The sequence below is a fragment of the Acinonyx jubatus genome, chromosome A1 (genome assembly GCF_027475565.1).
Source record: "Acinonyx jubatus isolate Ajub_Pintada_27869175 chromosome A1, VMU_Ajub_asm_v1.0, whole genome shotgun sequence".
NCBI lineage: Eukaryota > Metazoa > Chordata > Mammalia > Carnivora > Felidae > Acinonyx > Acinonyx jubatus.
The window spans coordinates 172,038,849-172,058,047 of record NC_069380.1 but is presented as its reverse complement, the minus strand read 5'-3'; the positions used below and the strand labels follow the sequence as shown (position 1 = coordinate 172,058,047).

At 47.6% G+C, this 19,199-nt stretch overlaps 1 protein-coding gene across 3 annotated transcripts in view; it reads left to right on the top strand.

The window, feature by feature from the left end:
* Positions 1 to 19,199, top strand: part of HRH2 (histamine receptor H2) — an 87,313-nt gene that overhangs the window by 29,943 nt on the left and 38,171 nt on the right. The window contains exon 3 of one of the 3 annotated variants that reach the window (XM_053226318.1): positions 1,038 to 1,108. The exons of the other annotated variants lie outside the window; for them this stretch is intronic. Coding sequence (XP_053082293.1) covers positions 1,038 to 1,059 — 22 coding nt within the window. The 3' untranslated portion in view covers positions 1,060 to 1,108. The remainder of the gene's footprint in view (positions 1 to 1,037; positions 1,109 to 19,199) is intronic. 3 annotated transcript variants of the gene reach the window in all.

The window sequence follows — 19,199 nt, the reverse complement described above, 5'->3', positions numbered from 1 at the left end:
AAGTAGCAACAGTTTTACTTCTTCCTTTCCAATTTGGGTGCTTTTAATTTCTTTTCCTTGTCTAACTGCTGTGGCTACGACTTCCAATATGGTGTTGAATAAAAATGGCAAGAGGGGACATCCTTGTCTTGTTCTTGATCTTAGAGGAAAAGCTTTCAGCTTTTCACTGTTGAGTATGACGTAAGCTGTGGGTTTGTCATATGTGGCCTTTAATATATTGAAGTATGTTCCTTGTATACCCACTTTCTTGAGAGTTTTCTTGTATCATAAATGGATATTGAATTTTGTCAAATGCTTCTTCTGCATCTATTGAAATGATCATGATTTAAAAAAAATTTTAATATTTATTTATTTTTGAGAGAGAGAGAGAGAGTGAGCAGGGGTGGGGAAGGGGAAAAAAGAGAGGGAGACACAGAATCCAAAGCAGGCTCCAGGCTCCACGCTGTCAGCACAGAGCCTGACACGAGGCTCGAACTCACAAACCATGAGATCATGACCTGAGCTGAAGTCGAACGTTTAACTGATTAAGCCACCCAGGTGCCCCAATCATGATTTTTTTAATGTTTATTTATTTTGAGAGAGAGAGAGAGAGAGAAAGGGAGGGAGAGAACATGCATGAGCAGGGGAGGGGCAGAGAGAGAGAGGGAGAGCGAGAATCCCAAGCAAGTTCCATGCTGTCAGTGCAGAGCCCAATGCAGGACTTCAACCCACAAACCGTGAGATCATGACCTGAGCCAAAATTAAGAGTCAGGTGCTTAACCAACTAAGCCACCCAGGCACCCCAGAGATGATCATATGATTTCTATACATTTTTTTGTGAAAGTAGTGTATCACATTGATTAATTTGAGATGAACCATGCTTGCATGGTTGCATCCTTGGAATAAATCCCACTTGATCATGGTATGTGGTCCTTTTAATGTATTGTTGAATTTGACATGCTAATATTTTGTTGAGGATTTTTGCATCAACGTTTATCAGGGATATTGGCCTGTAATTTTCTTTTTCTCTATGGTGTCCATGTCTGATTTTGGATCAGGGTAATGCTGGCCCTAACATGAATTTGGAAGTATTCCCGCCTCTTCAATTTTTTGGAAGAGTTTGAGAAGGGTAAGTATTAAATCTTTAAATGTTTGGTAGAATTCACCAGTGAAGCTGTGTGGTTTTGGACTTTTGTTTGTTAGGATTTTTTGGAGGGAGTGGGAGGGGGGAATTTTGATTACTAATTCAGTCTCTTTAACAATTGGTAATTGGTCTGTTCCAGTTTTCTATTTCTTCATGATTCAGTTTTAGAAGATTGTCTGTTTCTCGGAATGTATCCATTTCTTCCAATTTGTCCAGTTTGTTAATGTATAATTGTTCTTGGCAGTCTCTTATAATCCTTTGTATTTCTATGCTATCAGTTATAACTTCCCTTCTTTCATTTTTTATTTCACTTATTTGAGCCTTCTCCTTTTTTCTTAGGATGAGTCTGGCTAAAGGTTTGTCAATTTTGTTTCTTTTTCAAAGAACCATATCTTAGTTTCATTGGTCTTTTCTTTTCTTTTTTTTTTTTTTCTTTTTTTGGTCTCTATTTCATTTATTTCTGCTCTGATCTTTATTATTTCTTTACTTCTCCTAACTTAGGGCTTCATTGGTTCTTCTTTTTCTAGTTTCTTTAGGTGTAAAGTTCGATTATTTATTTGGGATTTTTCTTATTTCATGAGGTAGGCCTGTATCCCTATGAACTTCCCTCTGAGAACTGCTTTTGCTGCATCCCATCAATTTTGGATTGTTGTCATTCCATTTTCCTTTGTCTCAAGGTATTTTTTTTTTTGTATTTTCCCTTTGATTTCTTCCTTGACCCATTGGTTGTTCAGTAATATGGTTTGTAATCTCCATGTATTTGTGATTTTTCCAGTTTTCCTTTTGTAATTAATTCCTAGTTCCATACCGTTGTGGTCAGAAAAGATGCCTGATATGATTTCAGTCTTCTCAAATTTATTGAGACTTGTTTTGTGGCCTAACATGTAATGTGCCCTGGAGAATGTTCCGTACGTGTTTGAAGAGGATGTGGATTCCACTGTTTGGGGATGGAATATTCTGTATATATCTTTTCAGTCCATCTGGCCTAATGTGTCATTTAAGGCCAATGTTTCTCTGTTGATTTTTTTGTCTCGATGATCTATCCATTGATGAAAGTGGAGTTTTAACGTCCCCTACAATCATTGTATTGCTGTCAGTTTCTCTGTTGGTATTGGCTTTATATATTTAGGTGCTCCTCTGCTGGCACATACATATTTATAAGTGTTGCCATCTTGTTTTGTTGACCCCTTTATCATTACATAGTGCCCTTTTTTGTTTTTTATCACAGTCTTTGCTTTAAAGTCTATTTTGTCTGATATAGGTAGAGCTAAACCAGCTTTCTTTTCATTTCCATTTCCATGGAATATCTTTTTTCACCCCTTCACTTTCAGGGTGTGTGCGTGTGTGTGTGTATGTGTGTGTGTGTCCTTCGATCTGAAGTAAGTCTCTTGTAGGCAGAATATAGTTGTCTTGTTTTTATGCTTTCAGCCACTCTATGTTTTGTTATTAGAAAATTTAGTCCATTTACACTGATTGGTAAGTATTACTTACAGCCATTTTGTCAGCTGTTTTCTGGATGTTTTATAGTTCCTCACTGTTTTTGTTCTTCTTCTTTTGCTCTCTTCCTTTGTGGTTTTATGCCTTTCTTTAGTGTTAGGTTTAGATTCCTTTCTCATTGTGTTTTGCTATAGGTTTTTGCCACATGGTTACCATGAGGTTCACATAGAACAGTGTATACAGATGTCTCATTTGAGTTGATAGCAACTTGAACTTGAATGCGTTCTAAAAACTCTATATCCCTGCCCCATGTTTTATGATTTTCACGTCATATTTCCATTCTTTTATTTTGTATATCACTTAACTAATTATTATAGTTTTAGTTAGTTTTACTACTTTTATCTTTTAAGCTTTATGCATGGTTAATCCACTACCTTTACTGGTCATGTTTTTACTTTCATGTATTGTCTTGTTATTAGTTCATGCCTTTTCTTTACAGCTGAAAGAAATCCCTTTAACATTTCATGTAAGGCCACCGGTGATGAACTCCTTTAACTTCTGCTTGTCTGGAAAGCTCATTATCTCTCCTTCAATTCTGAACGGTAACCTTGATGAGTGGAGTATTCTTGGCTGGAAGTTTTTTCCTTTCAGCAATTTGAATATATCATGCCACTCCCTTCGGGCCTGCAAAGTTTCTGCCAAGAAATCAGCTTGTGATCTTATGGGAATTCTCTTGTATGCAGGAAGTCGTCTTCTCTTGCTCCTTTGGAGATTCTCTTTTTAAGTTTTGACATTTCAATTATAATGCGTCTTCATGTGATTCTCTTTGGTTTTATCTTATCTAGAGCTCTCCAAGCTTCCTCGATGTTTGTTTCTGCTCCCAGGTTAGAGAAGTTTTCAGCCATTATTTCTTCACACAAATTTTCTGCCCCTTTCTCTCTTTTCCTTCTGGGACCCCTATAAAGCAAATGTGACTCTGCTTCATGTTCTCCCATAAGTCTCTGAAACTGTCTTCGCTTTTTAAAATTCTTTTTCTCTCTTGGTGAGTTCTACTGCTCTGTCTTCCAAGTCACTGATCTGTTCTTCTGCTTCATCTGGTCTGCTCTTGAACCCCTCTAGTGTATTTTTCAGTTCCATTATTGTATTCTTCAGCTCTGTCACTTCTGTTTGGTACTTTCTTGTATTTTCTGTCTCTTCATTGAGGTTCTCACTTCAATCCTTCTCCTAAGAATCTTCATGATCATTACTTTGCATTCTTTAACAGGTAGATGGTTATCTCTGTTTCATCAAGATCTTTTTCTGACATTTTGTGTCTTGTTCTTTGATTTGGAACATATCCCTCTGTTTCCTCATTTTGCTTGCCTCTCTGTGTTTGTTTCCATTATTAGTCAAAACAACTACCTCCCCCAGTCTTGAAAGAGTGGCCTTATACAGGAAATGAACCTTATCATTCAACCTTGCCCCAGCTCTTACTTGTCCCTCAAACCTTTGTGATTGAGTAGCCTGATTTATTCTTTTTTTTTTATTTTTTTATGTTTATTTTACTTTTGAAAGAGAGAGACAGAGGAGCGTGAGTGGGGGTGGGGTAGAGAAAGAGGGAGACACAGAATCTGAAGCTGCCAGCACAAACCGTGAGCTCATGACCTGAGCTGAAGTCAGACGCTTAACCGACTGAGCCACGCAGGGGCCCCATCCTGATTTATTCTTGATAGGCCTCTGTTGTTGAAGGTAGGCCCAGACCTGCCAGTGTTCCAAAGGGAGTAATCATAGGCAACACCTAATTCCAGGCTGATTGGAAGCCAGATCCTTAAGCAGCAGCTTTTTAAGTATGCGAATATATATAGTCCTGTGGGACTGTAATTGTAAACCTTGCTGGCCTCCAGACCACGAAATCTGGAGGTGTTCTATGGGCAACTGTTGCAAAAATCAGGGCTCCAGGCAAGTGTGTAAGCTCTTTTCTAAGAGATGCCAGTGAGCTGTGTAAAGGCCGAGGGAAGGCTTTCTCCTTGCCTACATTCCCTGAGAGTGCCTCGGTAGCCTCTAGATGTCTGGCAAACCTGAAGCCTGTCCCTCAGGTTAAAGCTCTAGGACAAGTAGATGGGCTTTGTTCAGAGGCAGGTGGGACTTATGTTTCAGTCTGCTGTCTGTGCAGTGCCCTGGGTATAGTAGCCTTCCCAGAACTGTCTGGGTCCCATGGGGCCCGGAAACACAAGCACCTCTGGCCACAAGGGGCAGGTGATCGAGGGGTATCCCCCATGTGGATTGCACTTGCCCACCAGCTTTAATGAGGCTGTCAGAGAGTGTTGAGGCTGGGGCCTACCTAGCTGTGCTAGCAAGGTAGAGGGAAAATGCAAAAATGGCGCTCACCAGCACCTCCATCCCCAAAGTCCTAACTGACCTCTGCCCTCTCTGGCGAATACTGTAAGATTAGCAAAATGCAGCCCGCTTGGGTGGCTGCAGCATGCCTGGGTGGCTCCATCGATTAAGCATCTAACTCTTGATTTCAGCTCAGGTCATGATCTCACTGTTCCTGGGATCGAGCACTGGGTCGAGCTCTGCATTGACAGCGCAGAGCCTGCTTGGGATTTTCTCTCCCTCTCCCTCTGCCCCTCCCCCCCCCCCAAAAAATCTAGGTTCGCAAATGCATCTCCTGCACATACAATCCAGTCACCTCTTAAACTGCTGCCTTTCTGCTGGTCCCCTGATGAGCAAGTCCGTGCATGAGCCATAAGTCCCTCAAAGGAGTATCTCGTCTCCACAGACCCCAGGTTTCCTGGACGTAAGCCCCATTGGTTTCCAAAGCCAGATGTTTGGGGGGCCTCATCTCTTCAGTGCAAGTGCAACAGGTTGGGGTGCCCAATGTGTAGCACAAACCCCTCCCTCCTCAGAGAGCCGGGGTTGAGGTTTTTGGTGAGACTGCATCTGTCTCTTCTACCTGTCTTGATGTGGCCTTTCTATGCCTTGTTGTGGACAGAAGTGTGCCGCTACATTTCCATCCTTTGTCAGCAGGAATTGTTCCATGTGCAGCCGTAGACTTGGTGTGTCCATGGGAGAAGGCGATTTCAGGGTCTTCCTACGCCGCCATCTTGGACACCAACTTCCATCTTTATTCCTTTCCTGTAACAGTTTTATTGAGGCATACTTCACATACTGTGCAACTCAGCCATTTCAGTATACAATTCACTGGTTTTTAGTATATTCACGGAGCTGTGCCACATCACCACCACCAATCATAGAACATTTTCATCACCCCCCGAATGAAACCCTGTAGCCTTTTGCGATCACCTCCTGATCCCAATCCCCTACCGGCCCCCAGCCAAGAAACCACTAATGGATTTTCTATCTCTACAGATTTGCCTATTCTGGACATTTCATACAATGTGTGGTCTGTCGTGCCCTGCTTTTTCATGTAGCATGATGTCTTCCAGGTTCCTTCTGTCTGCCTTTTCTTCCTTCCTTCCTTTCTTCCTTTCTGTTTTGTGTTTTCTTTTCTTCCCTGTGTTTCTTCCTTCTACCTCTCCTGCATCCATGGTCCCATTCACTAAAGCGCTTGGGCTTTATGGAAGCTTTTGGCCATTTATAGCCCTTGTTTGGGGAGCTCCAGGCATGAGGCTGTATCATGGACCCCTAGACTCCCCTTGTCCCTGCCACCTGCCCAGAACACCCATTCCCAGGCCTGCAGTGCTCATGCTTCAGCACAGCTGCAGGAGAGCAGACAGGCTACAGCAAGAAATTAATCCTTTTCATCTTCTGTCTCTTCTGAGCATTTGGGGAATGAGATTCCTTTCTACCCCCAGAGAGGAAGTTAGGGGAAGGAGAGCAGAGAGAGAGAGAGAGGAGGTGGGAAGCCTTTTACAGCCTTAAAAGTCAAGGAGAATAAATAGTGACTTCCCAGGAGTCACTTGAAAGGTAGAGAACTCCTCATTTCACTCCCTGGGAATTGTGCCTTTGAAGCCAGCTAGAAGCCCCAGCTTGTGCCCAGGCCATCCCCCCTCCCTCCCTCTGGCTTCATGCAGACCCCTGCCCCTGCTTGTTCCTCACCTTCACTATCCACTCCTTCTGCAGCAGATCTGATGGGACATGCTTTGGGGCTGCCTTCCCAGGGGCTGTGATGAGGAGGGAAAGGGAACTGTGCATTTGGGGCCACTGCTAGTAGCTTTCTCCCCATAAGAAGAGGGTGAACACTCCAGGTGAACAAATGAGTGAAGGTCCCCTCTCCAGGGGATCCAGCCCCAGGGCATACAGCTTGGCAAACAGGAGGAGGCCTGGGTTTCAGCCCTGACGCCCTTGCGCAGGGACAAGGGAAGCCCTGCGGACTTTCCAGGCTCCCTGGGAAATTGCATGGCATCAGGCAGGAGTCAGCAAATCTTATCTGCAAAGAGCCAGATAGTAGATAGTTTGGGCTTTGCAACCCGTATGTTCTTTGTCGCCACTACTCAACTCTGCTCTTTCGATGTGAAAGCAGCCCCAGACAATACGTAAATGAACGCGGATGGCTGTGTCCCAATCAAACTCTATTATGGACGCGGAAATTCGAATTCCATATCATTTTCACGAGTCCTGAAATGTTATTCTTCTGTTGATTCCCCCCCTATCACCACCACCACCACCGTTTCAACAAAAATAGGTTGGTAGGCTGGGTTTGGCCTGCAGGCGATTTGGCCTGCTGCCAGCCCTTGGTGTAGGGGAAAGAAATGGGTGTCAGTCCCAGCCCCAGCACTTGCTGGGCTCTGTGACTCCGGGCCCATGGCCTGCTCTCTCTGAGCTTCAGCTTGCTCATCTGCACAACAGGGATGAAAATGTCTCCCTGTGGGGATAGCAATAAGGCTCAGCATCAATTTATACAAAGCACCTAGCATAGAGTAGATGCTTAGTAAGTGGTAGCCTGCCTGCCTGCCTTCCTTTCTTCCTTCCTTCCTTCCTTCCTCTCTTTCACCCCTCTACAGAGGAGCAGCTGGAAAGTTCAAGGCAGGCTTTGTGGATTCATATCGCAGCTGTGCCACTGAATTGTTCAAATCAGGCCCTGACCCCTGAGCCTCATATCTCTCCTCCGAAAATGGGGGGCTTGGATCAGTCTCAAGGGACCATTTCAACCCTCATTATATATAAATGCTTAACAAGGGAGAGATTTTATGCCAAACCCCCAGTGTGTTTGTGTCAAGAATCTTCTGGCAAGGGCAGCGAAGAACATGTTTTTCATACTAATGAATCCTTTGGAGGTACGGAGGCAAATTCAGGAAAATGTGTCCTTGTCACGACCCAAGCGGTGAGTGCAGGTAGGGGTGCAGACCAGGTGCACGGCGGGGCTGCCGAAAGAACCCCAGCCTGGCAGATGGGGGACCTGGATTTCTCATCGCCTCTGCCACTGACTGGCTGTGTGGCCGTGAGAAGATCGCATCCGTCTCTGAGCCCCAGTTTCCTCATCTGTTAAAGAGAGCTAAGATTTCTGCCAGCTGCCACTGCTCCTACAGAAACAGCAGTGGGTCACAGGCTTCTCAGCTTTTGGGTGTTCATTAAACCCGTAGGGGCTGTGTGTGGCAGCGTTGGGGGACAGGAGTAGGGTAATGCCTGAGACCCACTGTGCATTTCAGGGTGTCCACAGCCCCTGAGTCTCTCCTGGGGTTTGTGGACCACTTACTCTCTGCCCAGAGGTAGAAAGGAGGGGACAGGGGAGTTTGTCCCAACTGGCAAAAAGTAGCAAAAAGTGGTTCTACAAAGCCTCGGTGGGTCCGCTTCTCTGTACGGATTGTGCAGGAGGTTGCAGGGTGGAGGGAGGGTCACAGGCTTGGGCATCCCAGGCCCGTGGATGAGACTCCGGTCTTCCTCATTCCAGGACTGAACACATGCCATTGTGACCCAGGGATGGACATTTGGGATGGGCGGCAAGGCAGTCCCAATGCCCAGAGGGTTCAGGGAACTTCCACACTGATTTTGGAAACACAGTATCTATAAATACTTAATCATTGTTGAAAGGGAACATTCAAATGGAAAGTCAAAGAGAAACCCCATTTCTGTTGCCATCTTATGCAATCCCTGAAATCATGGCTCTCTCCTCCCTTCAGGCTTTTCCTGAGCCAACGTGGCTTTAATATCCTGGCAACAAGAGGTGACACACTTTGAGTTCCTCAGCCTCATGTCTCCTGTTTTGGGGGCTGCTAAGTCTTACTGATTCATTCGTCCACTCTTCCTTTACCAAGGGCCCAGAGGGAGGTGATGTCTCAGAACGTCTCAGCTGACTCCTGAAGGACAGTTGGAATTTTCTAAGCTGAGGAGCAGAGGTGCCATTCTGGGCAAAGGGACAGCGTGGGGAGAGGGGTACACTCGTGGGCAGTGCGATGCTGTGTAGTGCTGTGGTCTGCTGAGAGAGCTCTGAGGGCTGATCTCCCCGTTGCGCTGGCTAGTTGATCTTGAGCAAGTCCTCCCCTCTCTAGGACTCTGTCCCCATCTGAAAAGTGAGGCTGGTCCTTACAGCACCTCTGTCCCAGGCTGGAGAAAGGAACAGGGCTGTTAGTGCCCTGTGCCCGCCCAGCTGTAAGATTCTTTGCTGCATTCCGCTCTGGGTGCCTGTGGACCATTTCGTGAAAGCTGGAGAAACGCATGCTTTCCAGGTCCGAGAGCTCAGTCACTTCCAGCTGTAAACGTGGTGACTTCGGAAGTTGAACCAACTCAATACGAGATCGTCTCCACTCTCCTCCCCCGCCCCCAACCATCTCCTTCCCACCAGGGTAAGCGAAGTTCCCCAGGCTGTCTGACCCCCACAGCACCCTCTGGACCACGATGGACCTGTCCTGCCAGGTTCCCTCCATGGTGTTTGCGCCATGGTCGGGCCCGGGGACACCGCTGACCTACTCCTGGGCTCTGTCTGGCACTGCCGAAGACCAACCACACTCTCTCAGGGGCTTTGGCCTCTGCTGCAGGTTCCCAGCCCCCTGGACCTCTCCCAGCAGGCAGGCCTCAAATCCCAGTCATGTGCTGGGGCTCACCGTAGGTCCAGGAGATCTGGGGGACCCCCTGCACCCCCCATGGGAGCAGAGGAATTGGGGTGCAAGGGATCCCTCCCTTGTCCTGGCTTCCAGCTGGGAGTAGGGCACAAGCCCCTGTGCGTTCAGACCCCCACACTCGTCCTTCAGTGACCCCCACCTCACCTCCAGTCACCCCAGTGACCCCAAGGGAGGGCGGCAGGGGCAGGGCCTACTCTCCCACCTAACTCTAGGCTCCTGGCCCAGCCCCCAGCTGGTCCCTCCTCTCTGGGTGGTGGGGGACTGCTCTCATGGGCTCTTGAACGCCAAACACCCTAAGACTTTCTCACTGCTGTTTCTGTCTGGGGCCTAAGGAATCATCTGTGCCCTGGCCAGCCTGGATGGTGGGGGGGGGGGGGCAGCAATGGCAATGGGGACTAGCAAGAGGGAGAAATGCCTGGCACGTTGGCCTGCCCTCAACAACTAACTCCTGGTGATGGTCATCAGTCACCGCCACGGCTCTGGGAGTGGTTGAGTCTGGTGGAGTCGGGGTGCCTGGAAGCTTCTGACCTTGGGCAGTTTACGTAACCTCTCCTTGCCTCAGTTTGTCTGCAAGTGGGGGCGTTTTAAGTACCAACTTAAAAAAAAAATTGTCAGGATTAAAGGAGAGAATAAATATGAAGGCCTGAGAACAGTGCCTGGCATGTGGGGGTATCTCTCAGTGGACACCGGCCCATGGCAGTTTGCTTGCAGGGGGAGGGGTGCATGAAGGGCCTCATCACTGACTGAAATGTTTCCCTACGTACTTTGCTGTTGTATCCACTTTTTTTTTTTTTTTTTTTTTTTTTGCTATTATAAGCAACCCTGTGATGAACATCTCCACGCAGAGGATATTTTGTGTCTTTCAGATTATTTCCCTAGAAACTGAATTTCTGGGAAGAGCATTACTGGTAGAAGGGGAGGGAGATTTTAAGCCTTTTGTTACACTTTGCACGGTTGTTTTTTAGACAGGCTGTTGGCCTCCCTGCCACCAGCCACATCTGAAGGTATCACTTCCTCAACACCACATAAGGGAAGCATCTTGGAAGGGCTGTAAGGGGGGGCTGGCCAGGGCAGGACATACATGCAAGGAGAAGGGGCCAGAGGGGGCGGAGGGGACAGGGAAGAGGGGAGAAGAGTCTTGGAAAGGGCTGGGAAGGAGCCGTCAGAGAGAGGAGGCCCTGTCACACGTCCAGGTCCTGAGCCATTCAGAGCAAACAAGTCTCAAACCGAAGAGACCAGCACGGTGATGCAGGGAGCTCGGTCCACGATGCAGCACCTGACCACAACTGACCTTGGGCAAATGCCAGGCCTGCCTGAGCCTCAGTCCCCCCATCTGCAAAATGGGCATGCCACTTCGCCTGCCTCACAAAAGTAGGGCAGAACGAGTGATAGGAAATGACTTTGATAATTGACTCGGGGGCCCTGGGTTCTTCCGACATAAGCACCCACTGGTGTAAGAGGGCAGGGGCTCTGGAGCCTTCTTCAGTTTTACAAAATGTTCTGTAGTCTCAAGGAGAGGCTTGGGCAAGCATGCCAGTTTCGTGGGGGTTACTGGAGGGTTTGAGCAACAGGGCGGGGGAAGCACAAGGCTGGGACCAGGGTGGAACGGAGTGTGACCCAGATCGACGGAGGATGCCCGGCCTCCCCGAGAGCCATGTTGTGTATTGGAAGGAGGCAGAGTGGGCAGGGCGTCTCTAGCTTTACAGCTGGGCCACACTGGGCTCCCTCAAGGCTCTGCCCCTTGCTTGCTGGGAGTCGCTGAGCAACTGACTAAAGTTCTCGGGGCCCAGACTTCCTCGTCTGTCAGAGATAAGAAGTTAACGACTATATCCTATGTGTCATGTAGGTGCTGGAGAGTTCAGGGTTAAGTGCCCAACCCATGAGCACTTTATTATTCGGCGGTCCGAGTACAGCCGCAGGACTGGATAACGTGGAGGCACAGGAGGGGTTGAGTGGAACTAGGGCCCCCCACGCCTTCGGTTTTTCAAGCAACAAGCCCAGCATGCTGTAACACCCAGCTCCACTTACTGGCTGTGTGACCTCGGGCAGGTTTCCTAACCTCTCTGTGCCTTAGTTTTCTCCTCCATCGACGGGGAGAGTAATAGCACTTACCCCATGGGGTTGGTGTGTGGATTAAATGAGCTCATACTTATAAATGCTGAGAGCCAGAGTCGGGGGGGCGGGGGCGCTCCGGGGATGGCGGCTATCAATTGCTTTCTCTCAGGGCTCAGAGCACAGGCTTTGGACCAAGCAGACATGGCAAGAACCCCATTCCTCCACCCACACGCTGTGTGGCCTTGGTCAGGCCACTTAATTCCATGAAGGGCTGCTCCCCTCATCTGCAAAGATGTGGGTGGTGCCCATCTGGCAGGCCAGGCACACAGTAAATGCTCAACATGACTGGTGACTGAGAGTCTTAGAGAGAACACCCCTGAACACTGCGCAGCCCCACGCCCTGCAGCCTCTGCCCTCCCCGTGGTGGGCACACGGGACAAAGGGTCACGCTCCTTCCCCATGCCTGGCACTCACTCGGGTGCCATCTCACTGACCCACATAGTTGTCAAATCATGGAGAAGGGCCAGGGCAGGCCACAAGCTGAGACTGTCCATCGGTGGGCTCCTGACCCCTCCCTCCCCGCCCCCCACATCCTGCAGCTTCCAGCACCTGCCAGGTCCCATGCAGACCCGCCCACCGCGCCCATCATGTTCTGGCTATAGGATCCCGTGCTGTCTCCTCTCCAGCTACATCCCCGGGCTCCTCCTTCGCCAGATGAACTAGGCACCCCTGCTCTCAGAACACAGCCCTCAGCTCAGGCTGCCTCCTCTGCCCAAAGAGACCTCCCCCCCTCCCCACATCCCCTTTCAGTTCCCACCCATCGCCCCAGGCCCAGCTCAGATGCCACCTGCTCCACGTCGCTTCCCCTGAGGCCCGGAGCCAGGAATGGTTCTGTGCCGCACAGTCTTGCCCATGCCCGCCCGGACACACTCAGGCCCTGGCACGCGCTCACCTCACACACCCACACGGCTGTGTGTGTCCACACACCAACCCTCACCCGTGAGTCGCTTGAGACCAGCGGCCCCGCCCTTAACCGTCTCGTCCACATCTCTCATACTAGCTCGTTCTATCAAATTCATTCAGTCTGGTCTTCCAGAAGGAGCGTGCCCCAGTGGGAAGGGGGTGCAGGTGGGAGACAACGGCCATTGTTTCATATTTGAGTTTTGCTATGGGGTGACCTAGGGGCATCGCTGAGATGCCCAGAGCCTCGGTTTTCTGGTCTGTGAAATGGGACACCGGTGCTCGCCTCATAGTGCCAGTGGTTAACTAGAAAAGGGATGCAAAACCGCCCAGTCAGGACCTAGCGCATGAGCACTGAGTAAATGCTAGTTCTTGTGAATCACTTATTCACTCGCCAGTACAACTCACGATACTTGCTCTGTGGCAGGCCCCTCGGGGACTGCTAGAGTCTCAGCCAACCCCTCTGTCATTGAGTTCCCAGAGCAGTCCCAGGCTGTGACGCTCCAGCACTCAGGGATGCATGTCCTGTGAGGTCCCTAATCAAGATCCCTTTTAGGAGCCTAAAGCTTTTGGACCGTCACCATCTATTTCCCTTGTCATGGGGAGAAAATTAAAAGGGCCCAATGGTTTATGACTATTACCTCTTTATATCAACTGAGTCCCAGGGAGTTCCGGGAAGCCTCTCACCTTGTCTGGCATGAAGGTGAACCGAGCGTGTGAGTGAAACTCCTGCAGGAAGCCTCTGTCCAGTTTGCTGTTGGCATTGGCTGCTGAAGGACAGAAAGACCTCTCCACCGTCCCTTCAAAGCAGATGCTGGTGTAGGCAAATTCTCCATGTTTGCTTCCAGAAAATTATGAGAAGGGCGTGAAAAATTAGTTTCTTTCATGAGCAGAGAGGCCTGAAGTTTGGTCATTTCGGCCTATCAGGCACTATCAATTTGTGGCCGGAACACAGGTATAGGAAGATAATGCTCTGATTGGTGTCTGGGCGTCGTGGTGTCCCCAAATTGCCACCTCATAGCTTACTTCAGAGCAACCCGAAATTAGGTCTGGCCTGGAGGGGGGGGGGTCACCCCTCATTATGACAGAAGCTTGAGGCAGGGGAGAGACCCCTGGTGGGTTGTGGCTGGCTCTGAGGATGTGAGAGAGCCTCTTCCCCTTTCTAATCTCCACTTGCATTTCCTCATAGAGGACAAAGGACTTCCGGTGACCCAGTTCCCAGGATGTAGGTGAAACTGACACGGGCAGTGGTTGGTTCTGCCGTGTTGTTGGGAACCGGAGAGCAAGGACCTGGGTTCAGACGTGAGCCCAGACCCTCAACGCACAGTCCCCTGACCGCTGGTTCTCGGTGACCCTAAGGTACAAAGCAGCCAATGGCTGGGCCCGTTGCGGGAGACAAGGGAGGGGGAAGGGGGGCCTCCCTCTCCCAGCCCTTTCGCTGGAATTGTCCCCAGGAGAAGGCATGGAGTTGACTGCGACCCAACGGCAGGAGAATGAGGAAGTCTCAAACCACACTCAGGACTCCTCGTCCCAAATCCCACACTTTCTCCGGCACATGGCTAGCCTCAGCGGTGCTGGCTGAAACGGCCGGCGTCCCTCGCTGCCCTTCCCGGCGTTCCTGCCCACGAGGCTCTTCCAGGCTAGCCACAGAGAGGTAGATATGGAAGTAAAGCCGGCATGGGCTACCTCACACAGCAGAGGCACTGCCAGAGTGGCAGGGGAAGTGCTTCTGTTTCTGCCAATCTGTGAATTGGGGAAGTCGGAACATGGGAGAATCACTATCGAAACTGACATTTACTGGGTTTTTCCTTTTCACACACGTGGCTGAGCGCCTACGATAAACTTGGACACTGGGATGCAGACGAGAGGTCCGGTGCCTGGCTTTAGTCTGGGAAATAGACAGGGAAACTGATAGTTAACCCAAGGAGGTCAGGGCCTCAGCAGAGGGGCTCCAGGAGCTGGGGCAGATTTCGGCGATCCCGGGAAGCCTCAGAGACAGCTTCCCACAGGAGGTGATGCCTGAACAGAACCTTGAAACAGAAGTAGAAGTTGAACGGCAAGAAGAGAAAGGCATTTCAAGCAACGGGACGTGTGCAAAGACACAGGTAGAAGTAATAGCAGAGGGATGTGTGCACGTGGTGGTTCTGTGTGATAATTTGTACTATAAGCAATAGAAGGTAATAGCAAAGGGCACTGACAGTCATTAAATGTATGTCCTGTGAGGTTGCTCTTATCAACCTATTTCACAGATGAGAAAACCCAGGTTCAGGGAAGACCTGGGCAAGGCTTCCTCTACAAGAGCGTGGCGCTGAAATGGGATCCAGACTGTGGGTGGCTGAATATATTATAACACCCTCCGTATGGAAAGAGGGGATTCAGATTCAAATTCAAATTCAGATTCTAGGAATATTACTAGGACGCTGTTGACCACCAGCAGCAGAAACCCAGTTAAAAGAGGCTGGGATTGGTGGAGGTGGGGAACCGGCTCATAAAACTGCAGAGAACAAGAGTAGCTTCAAGGATGGCTGGATCCAAATGCACAAACGTCGTCAGAAATTTATCCTTCTCCCCCTTTCAACTCAGTTCCACTCTGTGTTAACTTCAGCCTCGGTCAGAGTCTCCCTGGGGTGCCGCCAGCAGCTCCGAGGTCACATCTTACCACCTTGGCAGGTCCAGTGGGAAATGTGTCCTTTCCTATGGTTCCAACTTTTGCAACCAAAAAGTTACAGGCCTACGTTTCGTTGGCTGGGGGAGGGGGTCACGTCTCTATCTCTGCACCCAGGCCTGGAGCCAGGGCGAAGAGTAAGAGGTCAACCCCCTCCCTCACATGGGCAAAGAGTGAGGAAGGCTGGATCCCAAAGAGAAGGGGACTCGATGATAGGAAAAGGTGAAAACGACAACTGCTTACCATAGGCACTTACTGTGTGGACACTGCGTTACGTGCCCTCAAGAACCCCATTTACACCCTAGCTTCAAGGGTTAGGGCTCAGGGCGGGACGGGCCATGGGACTATGGAGGGGGTCAGGAAATATAACCCTACCAGTCTCTCTGGACTCTGTAACGTAGTACGGTCTACACAATATTGAAATTTGGCTGAATGTCTCATCCCAACTTACAGCTGGCATGGATGGCAAACTAAGGGGCAGAGGAGGGCTCCACGCCACTAGCCTTTATTATGTTAAATATGCATCTTAAAATTATTTTATAAGAGGCTAGAGATTCCACAAGAAAGAAAGAGAATGAGGGGAGAAAAGGCAATTTAAAGCAAAGCGAGAGGGGCGCCTGGTGGCTCGGTCGGTTAAGCGTCCGACTTCAACTCAGGTCACGATCTTGCGGTCCGTGAGTTCGAGCCCCGCGTCGGGCTCTGGGCTGACGGCTCGGAGCCTGGAGCCTGCTTCTGATTCTGTGTCTCCCTCTCTGCCCCTCCCCCGTTCATGCTCTGTCTCTCTGTGTCTCAAAAATAAATAAACGTTAAAAAAAAATTAAAGCAAAGCGAGAAAACACAGGAAAGGTTAGAGGTGGGGCAAATATAAAACACAAAATCACATTGAAGAAATCAGTCAAGGTATATCAGTAATCATGATACGTGTAGATGGAATAAACTGACCACTTAAGAAAAATAAAGGCTGTCCGATTTGTTTTTTTTTTAACCTAAACAAATGTTTTTTTTGCAAGAAATAGACTTAAGGAAACAAAAATGTTGAAAGTATAAGGAAAGAAAAATACAATATGCTAGGCAAATACTAACCAAAAGAAATCTGGGTAGCTATATTAATATCAGACAAAGTGAATTTTAAGCAAAATATATTACTAAAGATAAATATGGTCACCATATTTTGAAAAAGATTCTATTTACTGGAATGATAGTAATTCTCAACTTGTACATACCCAATAAACTAGCTTCAAAAATACGTAAAGTAAAATTTACAGAACTACAAAGATTGATCACAAACATCATAAATAAGCAATAAGAGTATGGGGGGGGTATTATTTTAGAAATTTTAGATGTTACAGAGATCAAGAAGGATAATAAGAGTGCCGTAATCCATTCTATGCCCTGAACAACAGAAAACTCAGGTATAGGGAATTTTTTCTAGCAAAATAGAACTTGCCAGAACTGACTTGGAATGAAAGAGAAAACTGGAATGGTCCTGTAACCATTAAAAATAAATAAAATGAATGAAACACCAGTAGTACTTGGTTTTGCAAAGGAGTTCTGCCAAGTACTCCAAGAACAAATCATTCCAATTCTGCACAGACTCTATCAGAGGAGAGAAAAAGGGAAACTCTCCTGTTCGTTTGATGAGGCCATTATAGTATAAATTCAAAAGCAAGTATGAGAGGACATGACTAAAAAAAAAAAAAAAAGAAACAACTCCGATGTGCATCGACAGGTGAATGGACAAATAAATTGGAGTGCAAGGTAATGGACTACTTTACAACAGTGGCAATGAACTGCAGGGACATGCATCAACACAGTTTCAATTAACTGAAAAAAAATATGGCATTAAACAGTAACAACAAAAGGTAGCTACAGAAAAACAATCATAAGACATGATTTCATTTATATAAAAGGGAAATACTAAATTTTAAATACTTTCGATTTGTAGTTTTAATCTTTGTTTTTCTCTGTTTTTTTTTTTTACAAGCGGTGACATGTTTTCAGTCCAGAGTAAATTATAGTTATTACATAAGTTTATGCTTCTTACCTAAGTGATAATGATTGAGATGTATGCTGAGAGATTGTGTATGCCCAAAACCACTACATGCATTAAATAACCAAAATTTTAGTATCTGCAACTGTGTATTAAGCAATAAGCCAGTATTTTTTTCAAGCCTTTTAAATGCACTCAAAACGGCAAATAGGTGGCAGGTCTTTCCAGGCATGTGAAACTTACGTTTGCGGTTCCAAAATATCATAAAAGTTGTTTTGTTTATAGCCGTAAAGTGTTGTAGAGCACTGCTGTGATCATAAAGTCTAGAAGGTTGGTTGTGTTTAGTTATAAAATGTTGTAGAAGGTGGTTTTGCTGACCATACTATTATTGGAAATAGTCTACCTCAACTAATGCTCTGTGTTGTTGTATTAGACAAAAGTGTTTCGGTTGCAAGCGATAGTAATTCAGTTGGATAGCCCTTGACTTACCTTCGTTTCACGTGCTCCCAGCTTCTCTGCCTCATAAGAAAGATACAGTAGTCGTGGAAAGGACTCTCTTTCTCCCAGTTTGAGTTATGGACTCACCTCTCAAGCAGTCACTGTTGCCACGTGGATAGCTTAATCCAAAGGCATCCCCTAAGGGATGGGGCCCAGTGATTGCACTCCCTCCCGGACCACATGCTGTGGGGAGTGGATGGTTCCCAAAGGAAGGTATGTGGGGCAGATAAATCACATTTGTCCACTCAAGTTTTATTTCAAGATGATTATCATCTGTGAACAGCCTTGTGGGAGCTAAATCTGGATTGTCCCCGTTTGGAAAATGACAATACTGCTGAATTAATTATTATTTCATGAAAAGAAAAAAGCTGTAATTTACAGCCTCCCCCCCCCACCACCACCCGACCCAAAAAGTAAAATGCAGGCAGAACACTGCAATATGTTTTTTAGGGATACGTAAATATTTGCTGAAACAAGTCAGTTCCTGGTAAATTCTGTTTCGTAACCTGACAGGTGGTTATACTGGTATCCATTTTCGTATTCTTTTATATTCTTTAAATGATGCATTTTTGTTTTTTATGTAGTCTCTTTGGGTGTATAATGTATTTCATTTAAAAATATTTAATGACAGAATGGACAGGTAACAAAAAGATATGGCTGAGTAGAGGAGTTATTTGAGATGTTTATTTTCTTTGTTTTGTTCGTCTCTCTGGCCTGAATTTTTTACCAGGATCATGTGATATTTCCCTAATAATATTATTTTAAGTGATGTGGAAGCTCGTTAGAAGGGAGGTAGTTCTTTCCTAGCCACAGCTAGCTTTTCTTTGATAATTTCAGTGAAAATCAGTTTATCAGAGCTGCGTCTGGAATGTTAATCCAAGGGTAGATACCTGCCTGCTTGGTCAAATATGTACACTGGCTGGCACGGAGGACTGGAGCCTCGGAGGTGCCAGGGGTATGACCTTGAGGTCCAGGCGAGGGCAGGTGTTCTGGGGAGAGAAGGGCTGGCCAGACCTACAGAGAGAGTTTGGGCCACTCGAGGACTCTAGCAGTGGCTAAGCTGGAGTGTACCTACACACCTAGGAAAGCTAGGGGGTCGGCGGCCACTATCATCTGTGTCTTACAAAGCCAGGCATCCAAACCCACAACCCCCATCTAACAGATTCTAAAGGCGAGCTCGGTGCTCTTTGCTCTCTTTATGTAGAAGGGAGGAGCAGGGAGTTTGATTCCTCTGGCAGCCAGATTACCTTAACAGATGATGGCAGGAGCTGAGGCACGGTGTGAGTTTCACAGGACACCCGGAGGAACTGCAGTGGGTCTCAGGACCAAGCAATGCGTGGCTCCCAGCTTGAAACCGACAAGGAAAGTTACCACTCCAGCCTAGGCAGGGAAGCCAGAAAGTAGGAGGCATTGATGGCTTTAGACAGAGCTATTTTGTCCTGCCCTGGAGCTACAGAGACCCCAGACAGA